Source organism: Nicotiana sylvestris, chromosome 8, assembly GCF_000393655.2.
Source record: "Nicotiana sylvestris chromosome 8, ASM39365v2, whole genome shotgun sequence".
NCBI classification, from domain to species: domain Eukaryota; kingdom Viridiplantae; phylum Streptophyta; class Magnoliopsida; order Solanales; family Solanaceae; genus Nicotiana; species Nicotiana sylvestris.
The window spans coordinates 6,008,748-6,030,472 of record NC_091064.1 but is presented as its reverse complement, the minus strand read 5'-3'; the positions used below and the strand labels follow the sequence as shown (position 1 = coordinate 6,030,472).

The 21,725-nt window shown below is 35.9% G+C and overlaps 2 protein-coding genes across 5 annotated transcripts; both read right to left on the bottom strand.

The window, feature by feature from the left end:
* Positions 1-4,375, bottom strand: LOC104239831 (COBRA-like protein 10). 2 transcript variants are annotated; one of them, XM_009794555.2, is made up of 3 exons: positions 3,509-4,375; positions 867-2,306; positions 1-364 (listed from the first exon to the last, which is right to left on the bottom strand). In XM_009794555.2, the coding sequence occupies exons 1-2, from the start codon at positions 4,104-4,106 to the stop codon at positions 886-888; spliced, it is 2,019 nt and encodes a 672-aa protein (XP_009792857.1). In that variant the 5' UTR covers positions 4,107-4,375; the 3' UTR covers positions 1-364; positions 867-885. The 2 variants fall into 2 exon arrangements, with proteins under 2 accessions (XP_009792857.1, XP_009792856.1); XM_009794554.2 differs by having other exon boundaries at positions 1-373; positions 3,509-4,374.
* Positions 4,376-6,486: 2,111 nt separating this feature from the next.
* On the bottom strand, positions 6,487-13,015 carry LOC104239830 (DDRGK domain-containing protein 1). Of its 3 annotated transcripts, none has more exons than XM_009794553.2 (10): positions 12,871-13,015; positions 11,962-12,108; positions 11,179-11,284; positions 10,463-10,569; positions 8,379-8,480; positions 8,144-8,305; positions 7,790-7,846; positions 7,474-7,510; positions 7,137-7,353; positions 6,487-7,008 (listed from the first exon to the last, which is right to left on the bottom strand). In XM_009794553.2, exons 2-9 carry the CDS (start codon positions 12,079-12,081, stop codon positions 7,142-7,144), a joined length of 903 nt encoding a protein of 300 aa, XP_009792855.1. In that variant the 5' UTR covers positions 12,082-12,108; positions 12,871-13,015; the 3' UTR covers positions 6,487-7,008; positions 7,137-7,141. The 3 variants fall into 3 exon arrangements, with proteins under 3 accessions (XP_009792855.1, XP_009792853.1, XP_009792854.1); XM_009794551.2 differs by having other exon boundaries at positions 7,141-7,353; XM_009794552.2 differs by having other exon boundaries at positions 6,815-7,008; positions 7,119-7,353.
* Between the last annotated feature and the right edge of the window lie 8,710 nt (positions 13,016-21,725).

Here is a 21,725-nt window from a genome sequence, read left to right as displayed (position 1 = left end):
TTTCAAGAAGAGTACTTAAGCAGAAATATGTATTGAAATATATAGTACTCCTTGTATTGATACCACTTAAGAACTAGAATATAATCTAAACCCTATATTCCATTTTTATGTACTTCCTATTGAAGAACATAAAAACTTTTCAACAATATCCAACTCTCACCACCATACTCCACTACACAAGAAAAAAAGGTTCAAATATTCATTTTTGTGGGTAAGTTTAATTATGATACATCAATCAAACAAAGTACATTCATTTTTCTGTCCCAACTTTGTTACAGTCTTCTAAATTGCAAATCTTGCCTAATTTGTCTCTTTTCTTGATCCACTTCTCTTCTTTACACTCCCAACTTCATGTCCATTTGACCTATAAAATCTTGAAACAGAAAACCCTGTAATAAATAAGCACTGGCCAAAAACAACATAATAAAAGTTTAAGTTCAAGTTCAAGGCAGTCCGATGCACTAAACTCCCACTATGCGTGGGTTCAGAGAAGACCGGACCACAAAGGTCTATATTACGCAGCCTCATCCTGCATTTCTGCCAGTGGTTGTTTCCCCGATTTGAACCCTCCACCTCCTAGTCACATGGCAGCAACTTACCAGTTATGCCAATGCTTCCTTTCTTAAGTTATACACACCATATGTAAAGAATGTTTTACACTATAAGGTCAATATCTACAGTTAAGCCTCCTTAAAATGCAGGATTTTCAATCTTGAAAATAATACAGGTACCTGCTGTATCAGATAAAGGTGACCTGATGGTGTAAAAAATTCTTACATCAACGGCGTATATAACTTAAACGCTTAAGTAAAAACCAACAAACATTGTATAATTTTATTTTTTTTAAGAAGAAAATGTGACTATACCAGCTTGTAGGGATAGGAATCAGTGTAATTGATCTGTCAACAGAAGGGTGAGGAGAGCAAGCAAAACTGCAGGCAACAAACCAACTTGAGATTTGAATGCTGCATTTCTTTTAGGAAAATCAGTTGGAAGTGCACATTCTTCACCATTGAAGAATATTTTGGCAGGGAATCCATCTCCTGAAGGAATGTTAATATTTGGTGTATGGTTTTTCAAGAATGAAATCACAGATTGTTGTTTTCCAGGCACTCTTGGATCTTTACCAGGATTAGTTCCATTCACTTCTCCAACTAAATAGTTCAATCCAGGCAAACCTTGCATGAAAATCGTGTCGTTTCGTTGAGGTAACTTAGTACCATTGAATGAGTAAACATTTTCATATCCTTCAGCAATGTTTTTCTTCATCTGAATGGCTGTAAACCAGTCCTCAAACGCGTCGTTTCCCCAGTTAAAGAGAGTTACTCGAGCTGTCCATCCGCTTTTGTAATCACTATCAACATGCCAATTTATGCTCACCCCACAATTATCAGGACAAGGGAGTTTCTTAGGAAATGGACCAAAATGTTTGATTGCGTTCCAAGCTTCCGCCATTTCTTCCCTGTCTTCGAAAGGGACAAGAAGTGCTTGTGGAGGGAGAAGTAACGGCTTTCTATTCGCGTCACATTTAGACGTCTGTTGACAGCCACAAGCACAAGTGTTGCAGGGGATAACAGAATCAGCATAATATGCTGAGAATGAAACACAGCATTTGTTTTCTTTTGGCTTTGGACGTGTAATGTTGCAAGTAATTTGCCAACTAGCCACAGCAGTAGAAGTCATGCCCGTTCCACTCGGATCGGGGAATCCTGTTGGATCTACTCTAACAGGAGGGCCACATTTATAGGACGGATTAACGGTACCTTCAATTTTCCAATTCTGAGGCGGATACAGGGCGGTTCTGTTCATATCAGGAGGAAGTTTAAAGACTTCAAGCTGAAAAATGGATCTTGCCTTAGTCTCATTCATAGTAGGTGGCAAAAGTGTGCCATTTCTGCAACAATAAGGTATCTTGCCAAGTTTGTCATCATTTTCCTTTTCGGGTGGCAAATCCGAGATGAGTGGCTTCTTTTGACAATTCAGGACAGTAGTGAAGTCGAAATCCTTGTAATATTGTCCCTGAGGCCCGTAAATGCATTCAGAAGGATCTTTTTTATGAGTGTAGGCACCTTTCATGCTATAAATGAACTCGTTTCGCATCCATTCCCAAGTTAAGTTCCAATGATCAAGACGACCTAAGGGGCTGAGGTTGTCGATGGTAACCTGTGCTTGGTACTTGTTCTCATACGCGGATAGAACGTCGTATGTGAACGAGAGGTCTCCATATCGGCGAGGCATGAACTTGAGGGTAGTATTCTTGGGCTTGAATTTGGGGTCCCTCTTGCAGCAAGCATGCATATAAGTTTCTGCATATTTTGCAAACAGATAAATTAAACACTTTCAGCAGGATGATCTATCTAATAAGTTTTCTGATCAGATACAGAAGCAGACACATTATATCAGTATGTATCTTGAATCCTTGAATCCGTGTCGGGTCCTCCAAAAATGCATTATTTTTGGAGGACCCGCCACATACTCGACAGCATTTTTGGAGGAACCGAGCAAATATTCATCATACACATGAAGAACAAAATTTTAATGCAAATAGACTTTAAACATAGAAAACAATCAATTACAACAACAACAACAACGACCCAGTATAATCCCACAAGTGGGGTCTGGGGAGGGTAATATGTACGCAGACCTTACCCCTACCCCGAAGGGTAGAGAGGCTGTTTCCAGGAGACCCTCGGCTCAAAAAAGCAACAGGAGCCGATATATTAGTACCATAAAAATGCATAATAAAATAACAGCAATATAAGAGATATGAAATACAGAATACGAAATACGAAATAGATGGCTGGTATAGTAAAACTAGCAGGTAAAGCCCTGCATCAATAGACGACCAATGACATTCTTAGTCTAACTCCTAACTGGCTAGTCTCACTCTATTGTGCTGTAGAAATATTCACAACTTTCCCTAACCTACAACCTTAATGCTCGACCTCCATAATTCCCTGTCAAGGGTCATGTCCTCAGTAATATTAAGTCGCGTCATGTCCTGTCTGATCACCTCTCCCCAATCAATTATTCATCATAATTCGTTATCAGTTAGAGTCGGCTATATACATATTTTATATCCATGTTGTGAAGAGATATAATAGTTACTCCTATCTTTTTAGTTCGTTCCAAAAAGAAGAACATCTTTCTATAGTTGAAAACTGAATAACATTAAACTTCCTAATCAATCCATAATTGCATGCTCTTAAAAAGCCATGCATGACATGTTTAATTCCACAAGTTTTTTTTTCCTCGAGCTCGTGCCAAATCAAATATTAAAAGGCAGCCTGGTGCACTAAGCTCTCGCTATTCGCGGGGTCCGGGGAAGAGCCGGACCACATAGGGTCTATTATATGCAGTCTTACTCTGCATTTCTGCAAGAGGCTGTTTTCATGGCTCGAACTCGCGAACCTGCTGGTCACACGGCATCAACTTTACCAGTTACGTCAAGGCTTCCCGTATGCTAAATCAAATATTGTCATATAAAAATGTGAAAATATATACGTACTGAAGCGCTTAGGAGCAGGACACTTATATCCATCATTAAGAAGCTTAATTGTCCGAGGCATTGGAGTTGCTTTTGGCGAAACACCAAATTGCGTCCCCTTAATCTTCACTTGCGCCGCCATCTGAGTAAAATCTCCGGCGGTATCAATCGCCGTCTTCAAATCCGACTGCGGAAAACCTGCCAATACTGTGCCGTTTTTCCCAACTTTGATCGGAAATCCGTCGCCTTCAACCGCTACAGCTCCATCAGTTGACACTAAAAGCTCGTTATGTTGAAACCCTACGTGAACTTTCCATGATTTCAGCTCGTAAAGTCCAGTATTAATCACTGTTAACATGGAGTTAAATGCCCATGCTTGTGCTGATACGTTTTTAACGAACGGGTATTCACGTTCGCGGCTGTCGAATGTATATGAAACGAATATGCCGTCGCAGTTCTCTTGCTCCGGCGGTGGCGCAGCCGGTACCGACGACTCGTCGCCGCCGTAGTCTTGAGCTTTAGATATTTGAATGTTATAACATAACAATATTAGTGTAAAGCAAGAGATGGCAGCAGCATTTTTCCATGGTATTTTCATTCCTTCACTTCTTACGATCATTTGAAGGAATTAATAATGTTTTTTGGTCTTTTTTTTTTTTTTAAGGAAATGGACAATGTTGGTTGTTTTTGTTTTTGTTTTTGTTGTTGTTGTTGTTAAGATGTATCGTTGTTCAAATTTTTGGCTTTCATGCAAAGAAAGTAGATGAGGAGGAGGAGGGAGGCGGCAGAGGAAGAGGAAGGACGATTTGTTGATGCCGCGTGAAAACGCACACGGCAATCATCAATCAACTACGTCTCAATTCCAAATTAGTTAATTAATGTTGATTATCAAAAAATAATGAACGATGTAGGAGTAAGAGAAACCATGCATCAGACAGTTAAAACGGTCTTGTAGTAATAATAAACAGAAAATTATAAGACTTGTTCAACTTCAATGCTCTTCCTCTAGTTTTCCCCGATTCTTAAGGAGGACACACTGAATTTTAAGATTCTATTTTTACCAAATGAACCTTTTTTTTATTTATGGTTAAAATGAAGATAAGCTAATGTCTAGAATATGCCAGCCACTGGCTGTTGTGTCATCCATTGCAATTTCCATTTTTGCCCCTCTGTTTTTACCCTTTTTAAGGAGTAGAAATGACCCTAGGTAGTCATTCTAAAGGGCTACTATTTAAGAATTAACCGGTACAACCTGAATTGTATTTTTTCGGTTCAAATTTTTGGGACAAAAAAATGTACTGAATTGTCCTGAAGTTAGAATATTTAGTTTAAAATTTCAGGACAAAAATAAGTACTGATTAATCTCTAAATAGCATCATGTGGGGTCCAGCCCTTGAATTATGGAAGAATTCTCTTCCTTTGTTAACTTTTGTCAAATATGGCTGCTAAGCAGCACCACGTTCGATTTCTTTGTCAAATTAAGCAGTCTGCAGAACCTGTAATATCAAATGAGGTAGGCTGTATTCTGCTTATAAAATGAGAGCTTCGGCTCTCATTTTTATCATCATCAATCTCAGAGGAAAATATATTTGAGAGCTAGAAAGAAAGAGTGAGGTTTCACAGACAGGATATAAGAAAATAGTCTGTGAAGAAAATAGAGAGTATGAGCGATATTGTAGTGAGGTGAAATATCAAAAAAGGGTTATTTCTTTTGAGTATTGTAGTGGTCTTTGTAGTATTTTACTCGGGCCTACAAAGTGTAAATTCCTTACTATAGTGTATCAGTTGCTCCTCTCGGGATCGTGGTTTTTCCCTTATTCAGAAGGGTTTTCCACGTAAAAATCTTGGTGTCATTGTTACTCTTTTATTCTTGTTAATTACCGTATCTCGGTGCTACATTATTATTCCGCTTTTATTACCGTGAATATTATTTTGGTAGGGGGTTTATTCCCAACACATCCCTGAGAATGGCTATCCGTTCACTTACCCCTTTTTAGGACTAAAGGCAAAATGAAAAATAATGATGTATTAACTTAAATAGTTGTCCATACCGCTAAAACTAAAAATAACGGATGGATTTATATTTAATTAATATATATAATAAGTATGTGTATAACTATGTATAATCAACGCATAATCGTCGACTTTGTATAAAAATCCCAAAATATACTATGAAACACATTTTTGGCATAATTAAATTCTTGTTGACAGAGGAGTTAGATTGCAAATTTAGTTTAGTTGACATGACAAATTGTCAATTTCAGTGACGGTGTTATTTCAAAAACTCTAATATTGTTATTTAAGGGCCAAAGAGCAAGAGAAAAATACTAAAGCAACTTGCAGCCCCTCTTTCGTCCAATGGTTTCATAAAACATGCAGAAAAGGTCTTACTAAAATATCCAGCATGAACTAAAGAATGCATTAACGACAGTCCGTATTCATGTTTGTTTAGAGAGTTGCAGGTTATGTTAGGTTTCCGATTAGACATTAGGTCTGCCTATTCAAGCAATCAGACATTATTGTTTATGTTGACTCATGACTGGCAAATTCTTGCCCCTCTGCAGATGCAGGTTCTACATTTCCAAATTTACAGCATAAGAAGTTCAGTGGTTTTCTTTGGTTTCCTTTGACTCAACCATCGGATATTTGACACTCACCAACCCATTCACGCTAGATAGGCTCATTAAGGGGGTAAAAGCCAACTTCTAATTAAAGGTGGAAAAATCTCAGTCATCCCATCGCACCCCTTAGTAATAAGCTCGGTGGTCCTCAGCTCAAGAGGGTTGATATAATTCTGTAACCACTCGAACATACATTTTCAATTTCCTTCTAAAGTTTTTGGAAATCGGGGAGAAACTCCTCGTATCCAAAGAAATCCACACACTATGAGCGGCCATTTCCTCAGGTCAAAGAATGAGAAGTATCAAGCCCGGTTCTTGAAAACCACTATTATTTGTCAATATGCAACCAAAAACAATAAATTCAATAAACTCGAAATGTATCAGCAAAATAAGAACTCTTCATGTAATGCCTTTGGTTTCTACAGTAGTCTAATTGGACAAAATCCAGATGAATAAGTCCTGCTGCCTATAAGAGTTATCAGTAAACCTTCAACATGGTACTGACAGCTAAGGGGATTTTCAGGCAAGGCAAAGCTAATCGACCTGATGAATGAGTAAGTGAGAGACAAAGCAGTCTCAGAATGTAAGCGATAAAACAACATATTTCGTACCCACCTAAAAGGGCCGGGTCTATAAAACTGTAGACATAGTTCCATTACATTTTTGTTTGCTACTATAGGACAAATTGTTCTTCAAAACTTTGCCAGCCTGGGAGGAGATTGCCAAATAAGTCCTTTCAGTAAAACTAATTATCTACTTATATACATCCATAGGAGTAGCCCCAGCAATATACTCGCAATCAGGAGGTTATCCACCATGAATGACAAAGCTTTCTCAGCAGCAAATTTTCAGGAAGTGTCTTGGAATCCTCAAGTTCGGAGTTTATTAACCACCATTTACCTGGAATTGAAGAGACAGAAAAGGGAGAAAGGAAGGAGAATGAAATGCATCTGAATTAGGGTAAAGCATGTCAATTTTTTAACATTAGACTTCCACAGAAGTACACGTACAAGTTCATGAAGACGTACTCACATTAAGATAAGGCAACAGTGGCCTCCTCGATGCTGCCTATATCCTCAACCAATTCTACTTTTGGTTCCAAGTCTATGAATTGATTAGACTTGCTAGCTAGGTGTGAGATACTGACCCTACCTTCACGTCTAATATAGTCAGCCACAGCTTTCATTTCTTCTAGGGAGATGTATATGTATTTCCCTCTATCATCCATGACACCAGAGAGTCGCCCTGATGAAATCACATCAAAATAGTATATTGTTTAGCAAACACAGGAGGAACAAGAATTCATTGCTTATTAAAAGGACAACAAAATCCAATCAAAACTTTAAGAGATGGAAAGGAGAATACCCATTTCTTCCAGAGAGTTGATCCGATTGATACACTCCTGCATAAAGAAATATGCAGTAATGGGCAGCACGAGGGTAATTTGAGAATAGTATATAGCTATATATATAATGAAAAAATAATATATCCCTATTCATGTGTAGGAAGATGAGCAACTTTACTCAAAAATTCACTAAGCAAAAGAAGAACATAAACTAGCTTCCTTGGATCTTCCTTTTTAGAGGACCAAATTGACAAGCAATATTCTACGGAGGAAAAAAAGGCAATATGGTGACCCGTGACCAGCATCCGAAATTGGTAAAATGACAAAGGTGCTTACCTGAGTTCTTAGCTTGAATTCTGCAGCAAGATCCTCCAATGGCACACATTTGTGTTTCTGCAAGGTATATGGAAAGATTTGACCTACTCATGTCAATAATTTTCACCAAACTGCAAACTATGTATTCTGAAACTTGTTTCAGATAAACTCCCTAGCCATATATTGAAAATACAAGCTTAAGTAGATTTTGACTAATATAAAAAAGTTCCAGTGCAAAATAGAGAAAAAATGTACTTATCAAGAAAGAAAAATCCCACCACATCCAGAAGGCAAAAGATAAAGAAGAGGAACAATGTTAATATAGTATATGAATCTTTAGTTTGTCACTAGTCAACTGGCATGAATTATAATTACCTTAATGTATTCGACAAAATCAAAAAGCAGACCCTGGCTTCCATCTTGTATCTCATTTTCAGTTGTTCCTTCAGCATCAACTGAAATTTCACCTTTCCATTTCTCAAACTCTAAAGCAGCAGCTTCTTCCTCTTTGGCCTGTCGAGCCTTGGCTTCTTCTTCCTACACAGATTATTCAATTCTCTCAAAAGGATACTGCAACACATCAAGTTACTCCACACAGTCAGATACTCACCAGTGCACGCTCTTTAGCTTCACGCTCCTCCTCTTTTCTCCTTCTGATTTCGTCATAGCGACTTTGCTTTGTTTGTTTCGATTCCCGAGAAGCTTCTTCAGCCTATATAGCCAATGAGAAGAATCATAACCAACATCGATTTTCAATTTCTAAAAATTGCAAGAGGCAATAGAAATCCACATTTCTCAGAAGAAACCGGTGTTGTTTCAACAGCCTTATTCAGTTCCGAGTTTAAAAGACTAGCCATGTGCAGTATAACTTAAGATGGTATTCATAACTCTTGGAGGGAGACTTCATACTAAGGTGACACACTGCAAAATGAGTTAACCCATGCCATTCTTTTGCTGTTCATCAGCAAGATGTGATTTCCCTCCAACCATAAGTGAAAGGCAAGCAACCAGGTGCAGACTGAACTTTTAACCATCACATAAATTGAATGACACCAAAAAGATTCAGTTACATTTATCAATTAAGTATACTACTGTTCCATTTCCATCTTTTTTTAAACCATTTATAATTTCTAACTATTCTTCATAGTTGCATCAAGGACCTGCCTAACTTGAGTTCATAATATGCTTTATGTTTTGTTGGAACCTTTGCACTCTTTCTTTTTCTCTTTAAAAACTGAGAAATCCTCGAGGATCAGTGGTGCACAAATCGAGTTAAAAATAGACAGATAACAAGCCCGCCCCTCTATCCTTCTCTAATTTACCGGGCTTTTGTCTGTGGCAGAGTTTGAACCTATGACATACGCCTAATTCACACATCATTTGTGGCGCTCATACCACTAGACCGAAGCCCTAGGGGCAATTCTAACACTCTTTCTTTTTCTATGACTTTGGGAGGAAAGGTTTATTTTCGGTTTTACTTATAGATTCAGGCAGAATCCTGAAGCATAGTAAGTAACAACCGATCAAGATGCTATCATTGGCTAAAGATGTTCAACATACAATGTTGTAGCTAGCAATAGTTATAATGAAAAAGAACTCAAATCCTAGGTTTCCTGGCTCTCTTTAACGAAGAAACTAGCTAAAATCAAAAGAGAATTCTGAAATTAATTTTGAATTATTAAAAGTAAAAGGTCCTCCGACAATCAGGGACAAACACATAATGATTGACAAACTATATAAGAAAAAAAGAATAAGAAACTAAATCTTAATATAACTTCAGAATCAATCAGTCGCTTGTTCCTTCATTGCCCAGTTGCAGCAGATATTTGGAATGTCAGAGAAGCCCTTGTGAGCTGGAGTTCATGGAAAGTTGGGAAGTCCATCAAAAGGATCTGGACTTCCATTCCTGCTTGTATTTTGTGGTGCATATGGCAGAAAGGAAGCAAAGATGCTTTGATTGCATTTCAACTGCCAACCATACTCTCAAGGCCAGATGTTTGCTCAATCTTTTTAGTTGGGTTAACCTAACCCCTGTATTAAGTCTGGACTCTTTTATGGAATTTATCAGCTCCTTAGCTGTATGATAGGTTTTTTTGTCATTTAGGGGCTGATAAATTCTCTCTTATGTAATCTATGCATCTTCTTGATGCTTTTGGTAATAATATTCCCACTTCAGTTCAGTTAAAAAAATCCTAATATAACTAAATTGTTTTGCAGGCCTATTATAGCAAAATAGGGTGCTAGATGAACATTACTATTTTACCCCCTCTATTCCTATGTGAACTCTCCTTGGGTCAAACAAAATTTGTCCCAAGTTTTGGTTTTCCATGATTATTAGGTGTCTATAATTCATTACAGCCTCAATTAAGAAAATAAACTAGAGAAAAACTAAAGTTTGATAAGCATAGAAATGTATTTAAACACTTGTATGCTCATACTATACATTGCTGACATATTTCTGATAATAGCTAATCCCATTGTTTGGACATTTTTTATTTTTCTGTCCCATGCTTAATCTATGTTGCAATAATTACAATCACCACACCCCCGCAAAGCGCAGCATAGGAATCACAAGCATCAAGCTTGTTACTAACAAATTGTACTTGTTAAGACCATAAGAATTTTGCTATATAATAAGGTTCAGAACGAATAACTTGCAAGGATAAAAGGTAAATGCTTAAAAGTTTGAGGTACCTGTCTTTGTGATTCCCGCTCTTGACGTTTCTTTTCCTTTTTCTTTGATGATTTTGCAGTATAATATCCATCTCCAGCAGCTTCATCATCACTGTCATCACCCAGTTCTGCGGATATTTGAAAAATAAATAAAAACATGAAATCAGTCACCAAGTAGCATCAATTCGATCAAGTGCACCTAAAGCATGGGCGCAGCAGTTACGGGACAATAATCAGGAAGAACTAGGCTACCAAAAAGTCACTCGGAGATATACATCTTTGTGACAAAGAAAAGTAACATTACTCATGTCCTTGTCCACGAATGGTAACCCTTTACTTCTCGTTAGATTCAATAACTTTACATAGGAAGTTGCCACAATTAAGATGAAGATAAAGCAACAAACTTAAAGCCAATCCAATAAGCCATATCTATTTAGGCTCAAGTTTAATGATTGGAAGAAACTTCTACTGTAGTCTTGTCTTGCATATTCTACTTTGAAAAAGGGGCTCAAAGGTAAGAAACAGTGGCCTATTTCTTTTTACCCTTCAACTCGAAAGTTGAAACCAAGATGAGCATGATAATTACTAGAAAAACATCACATAGAAAAAGTGATACTTTATCCTTAGATTTTAACAGCATAAACAAGCTAAACAGATATGGAAAAAATATATAAATAGACATACCAGAAGAAAATTAATCAAATAGTTCCAATAAAGCAAGAGATCTAGTAGAATACCATCTGTAGTGGCTGCAGCCGAAGATGTGCTAGCAGCTGAAGAAGCTGGTCTTCGACGCATTCGACGCGTACCAGTGGCTCTTATTACAGCTTCCCTCTGCTCAACCTGATATTTAACCAGTAATAATTTCAGTTCTTGCTAAATTTACAACATGTGTTAATTTCTTATTTCTCCAAATTCAGTGATGCTTGAACAACACTGAGGCACCTTTTACAAGTTCCTCCTGTAGTGTCGCCTTAATGAATGTATTATGCTGACATCTAAATGTCTATTAGTCCCTCCGTTCCGTCCCGATTTATGTGACACTATTTCCTCATTTCAGGACATCCCAAGATGTTCGACATAATTCCATCTCTTTACGACTTTCACACTTTCAACAATCAAAAACTGTTCAAATTTCAAACATGATGTGATATTTTCTTTATCAAACTAACTTATAACCATTAATCTAATATTTTCTCCTGCTGTCATTAATATATTCAGATTAACATCTTAAACTCATATCCAGTCAAATACTTTTATATGAAATGGGACAAGGACAATTGATTATCTGCTTATACCAAAATTTTAATCCTAACATCAGTTCATAATCTTCTCAAACCCCGACGACAGTGTCATACCCACCTGCAGATCACTCTTTAGCTAGGAAGGTCAAAGAATCAATCCCCTTTCCCCATTGCTTTGTGCCAGAGAACGTACAAGTATAATCTTCTTAAATCCCAGAGTGTGTAATAGAAGACAAGCAGCAAGAAACTATCAACCAAATGGAAAAGCAAGTCAACCTGAGCTTCATCTTCATGTTCTCGGGAAGACTCATAATTTTGGTGGCGCCTCCACAGATAAAGTGGAACTAATGCTAAAATCAGAAGCATCGACAGAATCGCTACCAACATGTCCTCCATTTTTCAATACTTAGCGCAGTATCCTGTCTGATAATGCAATACACAAGGCATGATAAGTGAGCTACGAGAAAAAACATGTCCTCCACTGAGTTTAAGTTTTATGCACACAGTGTAAAGAATTTTTACACTGTCAGGCCACTTAAAAGTTAATTGTAAGTAACTCCGTTTAATTATAAGTTCTATGCACTGACGGTATAAAAAAAATATTTACACCATCAGGACAGTTAAAAGGCAACAGCAGGTAATTCTCTATACAAACATTAATTGGTAACCTTCGGAAAATGGAAGCAATCTTACACAATAGGTGAAAAATACACACATAGTGTAGAAAAAAATCATTACACTGTCAGAGCATTTAACTTAAAACTCTTAATAATCAATGATTAGCAACCAATAATAAATGGTACTATGTAACATGATATGACATGTTAAGTTCCACTTACACTGTCAGCGTATATATTCCTTAAAATAGACCAGAAAAACTCGACATTACACGGTTAGGTTACACTGATTTGGATATAAGGCGGTGTTTCAGATCAGTTGACTTCACATGATTGAATTTTGAATGATTAGAAATTGAATTCAACCAAATTGAGCAAATTAACTTGTCAAACTTACAACGAAGACTAAAAATTAGATTTCAACCTATTTACGATGAAGGCAAAGTACTGTGACCGAATTACAGTCCGTATTCCACACGTTAAACGTGATTAACAATTGGATTAGGGTTTTGTAGGAAGAACAATGGGAAATCGGATGTAGGAGAGAGAGAGAGGAGAGGGAACCTACCTGAGAATGGGATTGCCGGCGGTCGCCGGAGAAAGAGAAAAAAGAAATTCTCGAGACGATCGTCCGACGGTTCGATGGACGTGGATGAAACAGAAATTGGGGGGCCAAAATAATGAATAAAAGGGAATTGCACCGTTAGTGATATAACCCGTCTATTTACTTTTAAGTCACTATTTAAAGGCTAAATGGCTTTATGACCACTTAAACTTGTACGAGATTTTAAAGCTGATATTTAAACTTTGAATTTTTCTATTTTAATACCTCAACTCAATCAATTGAGTATAAATAAACTCGCGTGTAATTCAATTGTCTGAAAGAAGAACACGTCAAATATTAAGACCATTTATTATTTTACATGTGTCATCTGTGGGTCCCTTTTAAAGCTAATTTATTAAAATTTCTCTTCTTATTTTACTTCTTTTACTATTTCTTCTACACATTTTAGCACTGTCATCGGAAAAAAATCACAGCCATCACTTGACTGACTCAATCAGCCATGAACTTCCATAAAATTCATTTCATCTGTCACTTCTAACAAAATTCACAAAATCCATACCCAAGTCAAAGAGTCGATGAGCCACCTACTAAAATTCCGTCAATGCAACAAAAGAGCCGGCGAAGCTATGTCAAAAAAAGATACGAATGGTGAAATCAGAAAGAGAGAAGAAGTCGGATTGCATAAGTAGAATTTTTCAACCAAAATTCGTCAATTTTCCGATAGTCTTTCTCTTTTCTCTTGCGATCATCCAATTTGAGATCGATACAAAAAGGGGAGAGGAGTTAATGTGAAAGAAAGGATTGACAAATTTTTTTGACAAAATCTATTATTTTTCTTTGTTTTTCACTATTACTGGACTTTGGAACAAAAAGAGGGAAAAAACGGGGAAAAATTGGAGTGGGGGAGAAAGAAAAGAAAAGGGGAGGTGGGGGAGGTGCAGACGTCAATGGGAAAGGGAAAAGAAACAAAAAGGGGTCAGGGGGAATAAGGGTATTACTTATTTTAAATGGGGGCTTATTTTTTTCTTTTTCATTTGTAATTTTTTTTCTTCTGATTTTACATTTTTTTAATCAAAATTATCGTAGTCACGCGCTTAGTTTACGTGACTTACACACACTTTGTCCACATCATCTCTATCACTCCCACATGTGCATGATCAACGGTCAAATAGATTTATTACTTACCAAATATGTAAGTTTGAGTATTCAAAAGGGAACGATGTAAGTTCGTGTATCGGCTTTACAAATGAAAGTAAGTTTAAGTGGTCACGAGGCCATTTCACCTTGTTTAAACTTAAAATGTCTTTAGTCTTTAGTCACAGCTTTAATAAATTTTAACTGTCCGGACAAAAATACCCTTCTACTCATGTCTTTAATTTTTGAACTTAACTTCAGAACTTCAAAACTATATGTCCTTAACTTTTGAACTTGGAACTCTAAGTTCAGTACTTTAGGACTACATGTCCTTAAATGTTTAACTTAACTTCAGGACTTCAGGACTACATGTCCTCAACTTTTGAACTTGTAACTGTAAGTTCAGGACCTATTGTCCTTAACTTTTGAGCTTGTTAGTCTAAGTTCAGAACTTCAGGACCTATTGTCCACTTTTGAACTTGTAACTGTAAGTTAAGGACCTATTGTCCTTAACTTTTGTGCTTCTTAGCCTAAGTTCAGGACTTATTGTCCTTAACTTTTGAGCTTGTAAGTGTAAGTTCAGGACCTATTGTCCTTAACTTTTGAGCTTGTTAGTCTAAGTTCAAGACCAAGTGTCCTTAACTTTTGAACTTGTAATTCTAAGTGTGAGCACGTGATTTTTGCCTCATACGAATTACTCTAAAATAATTCCCAAAATTAGCTCTTGTCTTTAATTATGTGTTATTTTAGGAATTATTGTGTGATTTTCCTGATTGTTTGCATATATTTGTGTGCATGTTTAATTTTATTAATGCATTAAAAATACAAAAATATAGCATTTGCATTTAAGATTTGATTTTTTACATTTTTTGAATTAATTAATAATTAGGTGTTTTACAAAAATGAAAATTCAAAAAATAATAACATATTTTGTATTTTTGGTCAAATTGTGTGATTTTCTTTTAATTTAGTGTTTAAGCTAATTTAGGTCTTTTATAATTTAATTAGGATTCTGATTCCAAATTTTTGAAAGAAAAAGGAAGAAAAGAAAAGGAAAAGAATTAAATAAAAGAGAATAAGAAATCCATTTGGGGCCACATTTAATTAAAAATTCCAGGCCCAAGTCGTTTTACCCCAGTCCAACCCAAAATCGGTCCCCAGCAGAGTCGTCAGAGCTGTCACACCTCCTTTTTTACTACACCCCGTAAAGGGGTATATGAGGAGTTTTTCCAATTAAAAGACAATCGAAACGGGATTACTTACATTAAATTCAGAGTCGCCAGTTGGGATAATTTATGGTGTCCCGAGTCACCGATTGGGATAATTTATCGTGTATTTTTAGCTTTTATAATAGCTTTTAGCTTAATTATTTATAATTATAGAATTGTCTTGAAACGAATCACGTGTTCGTATATTTGTTTTATTTTTACATGTAAGGAATCATGTCACGCGTACGTGTACATAATTAATAACACTTTGTTTATTAAGAAAGTTTAGCCGAAGTTACGCGAACGTATACTCTGATTTATGTTTAAAGAAATCGTAATCGGGGGTGTAGTAAAAAAGGAGGTGTGACACTAAGTTCAGGACTAAGTGTCCTTAACTTTTGAACTTGAAACTCGAAGTTCAGGACCAAATGTCCTTAACTTTTGAACTTCTAACTGTAAGTTCAGGATACATAACGTAGCAAAAAATCAAACGTTATTTGTATCTTTTCACAAAAAAAAAAAAATAATTGCAATTTACATATAAGATTAAGGTCAAATTACACAACAAAAAGCAATAACAAAAAGAAATAACTAAAAAATAAAAGACTACAGAACCTAACCAACCAAAAGAAAAATAACAGCTTCTTAGATCACATTCTTAGTCCCTTTTTAAAAAAAATGGATATCACGGCTTAGAATGTGATCTTAGAAGTATTATTGGTCACTAATTTTAGAAGTATTATTAAAAAAAGGATTAAGATAGTGATCACTATGATCCGATTCATCGTGTTCTGACTGCAGAGTGTGCGACAAGATGTGAGTTTGTATTATTGGTTACTAGTTTTCCTTCCGAAACAGTTCTTCTCCCTAACATGAAAGAGATAGAAGAAAGGATAACACAGTCTTTTCATATTAATTTAAATAGACTAGTGACTACTATTGCTAAGCATTAAAAATGTTGGATAAAAAGTAAATACCACTTTAAAAAGTGGCTACCCCACACAATTTTTACTGAATAAGAACTCGGGTACAATTTGAAGTCCATTTTGTATCACAGTGTGTTGGGCTCTCTCCTTCTTTATATTTTTAGTCGCTTCCAAAACTAATAGCCGACAAAATATATGTTTTTCGTATATATAAGTATTTTACGCGTATAATATATATTCTATACACTTTTTTGCTAAAAAATATATTTAATTTTGACTAACCAACCAGTTTTGTATTTTACCCTTCTTCTTTTTTTCTAAAGGTTATTGTTTCCAAATTACATTTGTTTATATAGTTTAATCCCCTCACTTGTTAATATATAATTTTTATTTCACATTCTATTCCGTATTAAAAAAATTCTCCATAACTTAATACTGTTGGTATTATTTATAATGCAAAGTTAAAAATTTCTTTTTGAAAATCCATTTACAACCAATAGCCATTAGTCTTTTTATTTTTCAATCTATTTCCAAGTGGCTTCTTGCATGAAGCCTTAAAGCCAAGTGTTGAATGACTTTGACAAGTGGCTATGCAAAATCTACCATGTGTCTTCATGCATGGAAGACTAGGTACATTTGTCAAATGGACTAATATATTTGGACAAATGTTAAAAGACTCTCCACACTTGTCAAACATGCAACTTCCCTAATTGCCTATAAATAAGATGATCATTAGCCATCACATTCACTCAATTCTTAACCAAGAATTTATCTTGCTAATCATTACTTTCTTCCTACAACATTTTAATTTCTGTAACAATTACAGAAAAAACCTTCATCTTCTCTTCTTCTTGGCAACTATTTTGTGCAAATTCTAAACTTCTATCCATGAGTGCACGTGTTTGGAGGTGCTGTGGAACCTTGGGGAGCGACCGATCTTAACGATATGCATCCAGTCGGGCCGAAATCGCTTTCAAAGCAGTGGCTTGCCATGATACAGTATTTTTGATAAGTTGTTCTTCTTTTCTTCTTGTTCTTAGTCAGTATTATCTATTCCTTTTTCCTACAATTTGAAAGTGATTTTACATATAATGTTGACTAATGGCCACCACTTTGAATAAAACACTTCCTGATCTCTCAAAGCTTGAGCCTCTAGATGGAAACAATTATAAGGCGTTGGTCCCAGAAACTTTTAATTTCTTTGAACAATTAGAAGTTGATTATGTTTTGTTTAATGATCCTTCTGCTGATGTTGTTGCTAATAGTTCTAATATTGCTAATATTGTTGTTGTTGTTGATGCTACTAAGAAGAAATTTGAAAAGGATAATAAAACAGTAAGAGGGAATCTGTTTAATTATATGACTAACCCTCTCTTTGATCTGCTAAAGTCATATGGGACAGTTTGGAGAAGAAATATGGTGCTGATAACGCTGGAAAAAAGAAGTATGTCGTTGGAAAGTGGGTCATGTTTCAGATGGTTGATGATAAGTCAATCATGGAACAGGTTCACGAGTATGAGAACTTGACTGCTGATGTTTTGAACGAGGGCATGGAGATGTGTGAGATTCTTCAGGCTAATGTTCTGCTTGAAAAGTCTCCACCTGGAGTGATTACAGGAATCAACTAAAACATAAAAAGAAAACTTAACTCTTCAAGAATTGATCGGTCACATGAGGACTGAGGAGCAAACCGTTTCAAAGATGAGGTGTCTGAACGGCTTAAAGATAAGATGAAATCTCTCTCTCTCAATTCTTCTAAAGCTAACTTTGTGGAATTTTCTAGTACTTTTGTGAAAGACAAGTTTAAAGGAAAACAGAAGAAATGTCAGAAGAAAGGACAAGTGAAGAAGCAAAATTACTTCAATAAGCTAGAGGGTTATTTTCAAAAGTCGAAAGGACCTTGCTATGTCTGCGACAAAATTGGTCACAAGGCTTTTCAGTGCAACCAGAGACAAGGACAAAACTCAAAGAATGGAGGAAAAGCTCCAGTCCAAGCTAACCTTACTGAGGGTGGTGATGTCATTGCTGTTGTGGTTGTTGAGGCGAACATGGTGGCTAACAAAACTGACTGGATACTGGACACAGGCACTTCAAGGCACCTTTGTGCCAACAAGGAGCTGTTTCTTGACTTTGAGGAATTTGCCGATGACGAGTGTGTCTACATGGGTAACTACACTACAGCTGAAGTTATGGGTAAAGGAAAAAATCTCCTTAAATTAACTTCTGAAAAAACTTTAGCCTTGAACAATGTTCTGTATGTACCCTCCCTTCATAGAAACTTAGTTTCTGGTGCGCTTCTCAACAAAGCAGGTATTAAACTTGTTTTTGAATCTGATAAAGCTATTATTTCTCGTGGGGGAGACTTTGTTGGGAAGGGTTACCTTAGTGGGGGGTTATTTGTGCTGAACATCGCTCAAGAGATTACTAATAATGCTAGTACTTTCAATTCTGCTTATATTGCTGAGTCTATTGATTTGTGGCATGGTAGACTAGACCATGTTAATATTGCTTCTATTAAAAGACTTAGAAAAATGGAATTAGTTCCTGCAGTTAATGTTGATAATTTTTCTAAGTGTCATATTTGTGTAGAAGCAAAACATACCAAAAAGTCTTCTAAAAAATAGAATTGCTTGAACTAACACATTCAGACTTAGCAAATTTCAAGAACATTGTTAGTAAGGGTGGAAAGAAATACTACATCACCTTTATAGATGATTTTTCTAGATACACTAAGGTATATCTTTTTAAGTCAAAAGATGAGGTTGAAAGCATGTTTTTGAAATACAAGGCAGATGTAGAGAATCAATTAGACAAAAAAATCAAGAGGCTTAGGTCTGACAGGGGTGGTGAATATAGTATTAATACTCTAGAAGCCTTTTGTGAGAAAATAGTATTATACATGAAGTTAGTGCTCCCTATACTTCCCAACAAAATGGTGTAGCCGAATGAAAAAAAAATAGAACCCTTAAAGAAATGATGAATTGTAAGCTTTTGAGTTCGGGTTTATCTGATAATATGTGGGGGGAGCTGTTTTATCTACATGTTATGTTCTTAATAAAGCTCCTCATAAGAAGTTAGATAAAACTCCGTATGAGTTATGGAAAGGGTTTGCCCCTAACTTGAAAATTCTGAAAGTGTTGGAGTGTTTGGCTAAGATTGGTCTACCTGATTTTAAACAAGTAACTGTTGGACTCAATACTTTTGATGTTATATTCATTGGTTATGCTCAAAACAGCGCTGCATATAGATTTATGTCTTTGAATGATAGTTCTATTTGTGAATCTAGAGATGTAGAATTTTTTGAGCATGTTTTTCCATTGCAAAATAATGCGCCTAGTATTGTGCCTAATAATGCTTCTACATCTATGTCTGTTAATTCTCATATTGTGTCTTCTTCTAGTGTTACTGCTAATGAGCATGAAAATGAACTTAGAAGAAGTAAGAGACGTAGAATTGAAGCTAGCTTTGGTCCTGACTTTATTACTACTTTCTTGACTGAAAATATTGATCTTGATGTTTTGAGTGATGAATTAGTGTCAATATATTTAATAAAAGAAGACCCTAAGACATACAGTGAAGCAATGAGGTCAATAGATGCTAGTTTTTGGAAAGAGGCCATTAAAAGTGAATTAGACTTTATAGTTTCTAATCACACTTGGGACTTATCTGATTTGCCTAAAGGTTGTAAACCTATAAGTAGCAAGTGGATATTTAAGAAGAAATTGAGACCTGATGGTACAACTGAAAAATATAAAGCTAGACTTGTTATTAGGGGTTTTAACCAAAAGAAAAACATTGATACTTTGACACTTATTCTCCTGTGACTAAGATAGCGACTATTAGAAATCTTGTTGTTTTAGCCGCTATTCATAATTTAGTGATACATCAAATGGATGTTAAAACGGCTTTCCTAAATGGTGATTTAAAGGAAGAGATCTATATGTCTCAACTTGAGGGATTGTGATCCAAGGATAGGAGAATAAAGTATGCAAATTGAGAAAGTCTTTATATGGTCTAAAGCAGGCACCTAAGCAATGGTACGAAAAGTTTAACAGCACATTAGTGGGTAATGGTTTTGTTGTTAATGCATTTGATACTTGTATTTATTCCAAAATGATAGGATCATATTGTGTTATTATATATTTGTATGTGGATGACATGTTAATCTTTGGCCCTAATGTGAATGTCGTTAATGAGACTAAGAATTTTTTGTCTTCTAAATTTGAAATGAAAGATCTTGGAGAAGCAGATGTGATTTTAGGGGTTAAAATCAAAGAAATTCTAATGGTTTTTCATTGTCTCAGTCTCATTATATTGAGAAATATTGAAAAAGTTTAATTGTTTTGATGTATCACTTATGAGAACTCCTTATGATCCTAGCATACACTTGAAAAAGAATAAGAAATCTATTATTTCTCAAACTGAGTATCCTAAGATAATCGGTAGTGTGATGTTTCTCATGAATTATACACAACCCGATATTACTTATGTTGTTAGTAGATTGAGTAGATATACTAACGACCCTAGTAGTGAACACTGGAATGCTCTTCATCGTTTGTTAAGGTATTTGAGAGGTACTATGGATTGGTGTTTGCATTTTAATAAATTTCCTGTTGTTTTAGAAGGATTTTGTGATGCAAATTGGGTTACTGACAATGATGAAGTTAGCTCCACTAGTGGCTATGTGTTTACTTTGGGTTCAGGTGCTATTTCATGAAAGTCTTCAAAACAGACTTCTATTGCACGATCTACTATGGAGTCTGAATTCATTGCTCTTGAGTTGGTAGGGCAAGAAGCCGAGTGGTTGAGAAACTTATTGGCAGACATGCCTTTGTGGGAAAGACAAGCTTCACCTGTTTATCTACATTGTGACTCACATGCGGCAATTGAAATTGCCAAAAATAGTGTGTACAATGAAAAAAGAAGACATATACGCATTAGACATGGTGCGGTAAAATAATTGTTGAAACATGGTGTTATTTCCTTGGAATATGTAAGATCCGAAAGAAACTTGGCGGATCTTTGAACCAAGGGTTTGGCAAGGAGAGTTATCCTTGAAACGTCGAGGGGGATGGGGCTAAAGCCCATGGATTGAAGAAGTATGGTGGATACCCATTTGTGGTCAAACAAAGCCATATTAGACTTCAATATGCACTACAATTCTTAACTCTATGGTGTGTGGTAGTGCTTTATAAGGTTGAGCTTATTTTACTCTTAACATTCCATAGCCTTAAGGTAGTATATGTGTAGATAGACTTGATGGAATCATATATGTGAGTGTAAAGGTGCGGTCGCCTTTTATGAAAGACTTGGGATGTCTTTCTAGAGCACTCATGAGACCCAAGGTATGTGCATGACCATAAAAGTACTTTGTTAGTATCGCAGAGTTTGCATAAAATTAAGGATATATTATGTATTGTGGGGGTCTCCACTAATGTCTATTCAGTTCAAGAGTACTTCACTTTGTGGATGTTAGTTGTTGCCTCATTTCACTACGTGTCAATTCAAATCGAAAGATATTGACCCTTAAGTACATGTTCCTTCTTTTGCCCAGAATTGTTCTATTTTTGTTTTTGCATTAGTGGGGGAT

What these genes read in the sequence shown, in the direction of transcription:
- LOC104239831 (XM_009794555.2), bottom strand. Translation starts at nt 4,106, where the DNA reads ATGATCGTAAGAAGTGAAGGAATGAAAATACCATGGAAAAATGCTGCT. An exon ending in TCCTGCTCCTAAGCGCTTCA is followed by an intron (nt 2,307 to 3,508) that starts GTACGTATATAT and finishes CAAAATATGCAG; the next exon opens with AAACTTATATGCATGCTTGC.
- LOC104239830 (XM_009794553.2), bottom strand. Translation starts at nt 12,081, where the DNA reads ATGGAGGACATGTTGGTAGCGATTCTGTCGATGCTTCTGATTTTAGCA. An exon ending in GGCTGCAGCCACTACAGATG is followed by an intron (nt 10,570 to 11,178) that starts GTATTCTACTAG and finishes AAATATCCGCAG; the next exon opens with AACTGGGTGATGACAGTGAT. An exon ending in AGCGGGAATCACAAAGACAG is followed by an intron (nt 8,481 to 10,462) that starts GTACCTCAAACT and finishes TTGGCTATATAG; the next exon opens with GCTGAAGAAGCTTCTCGGGA.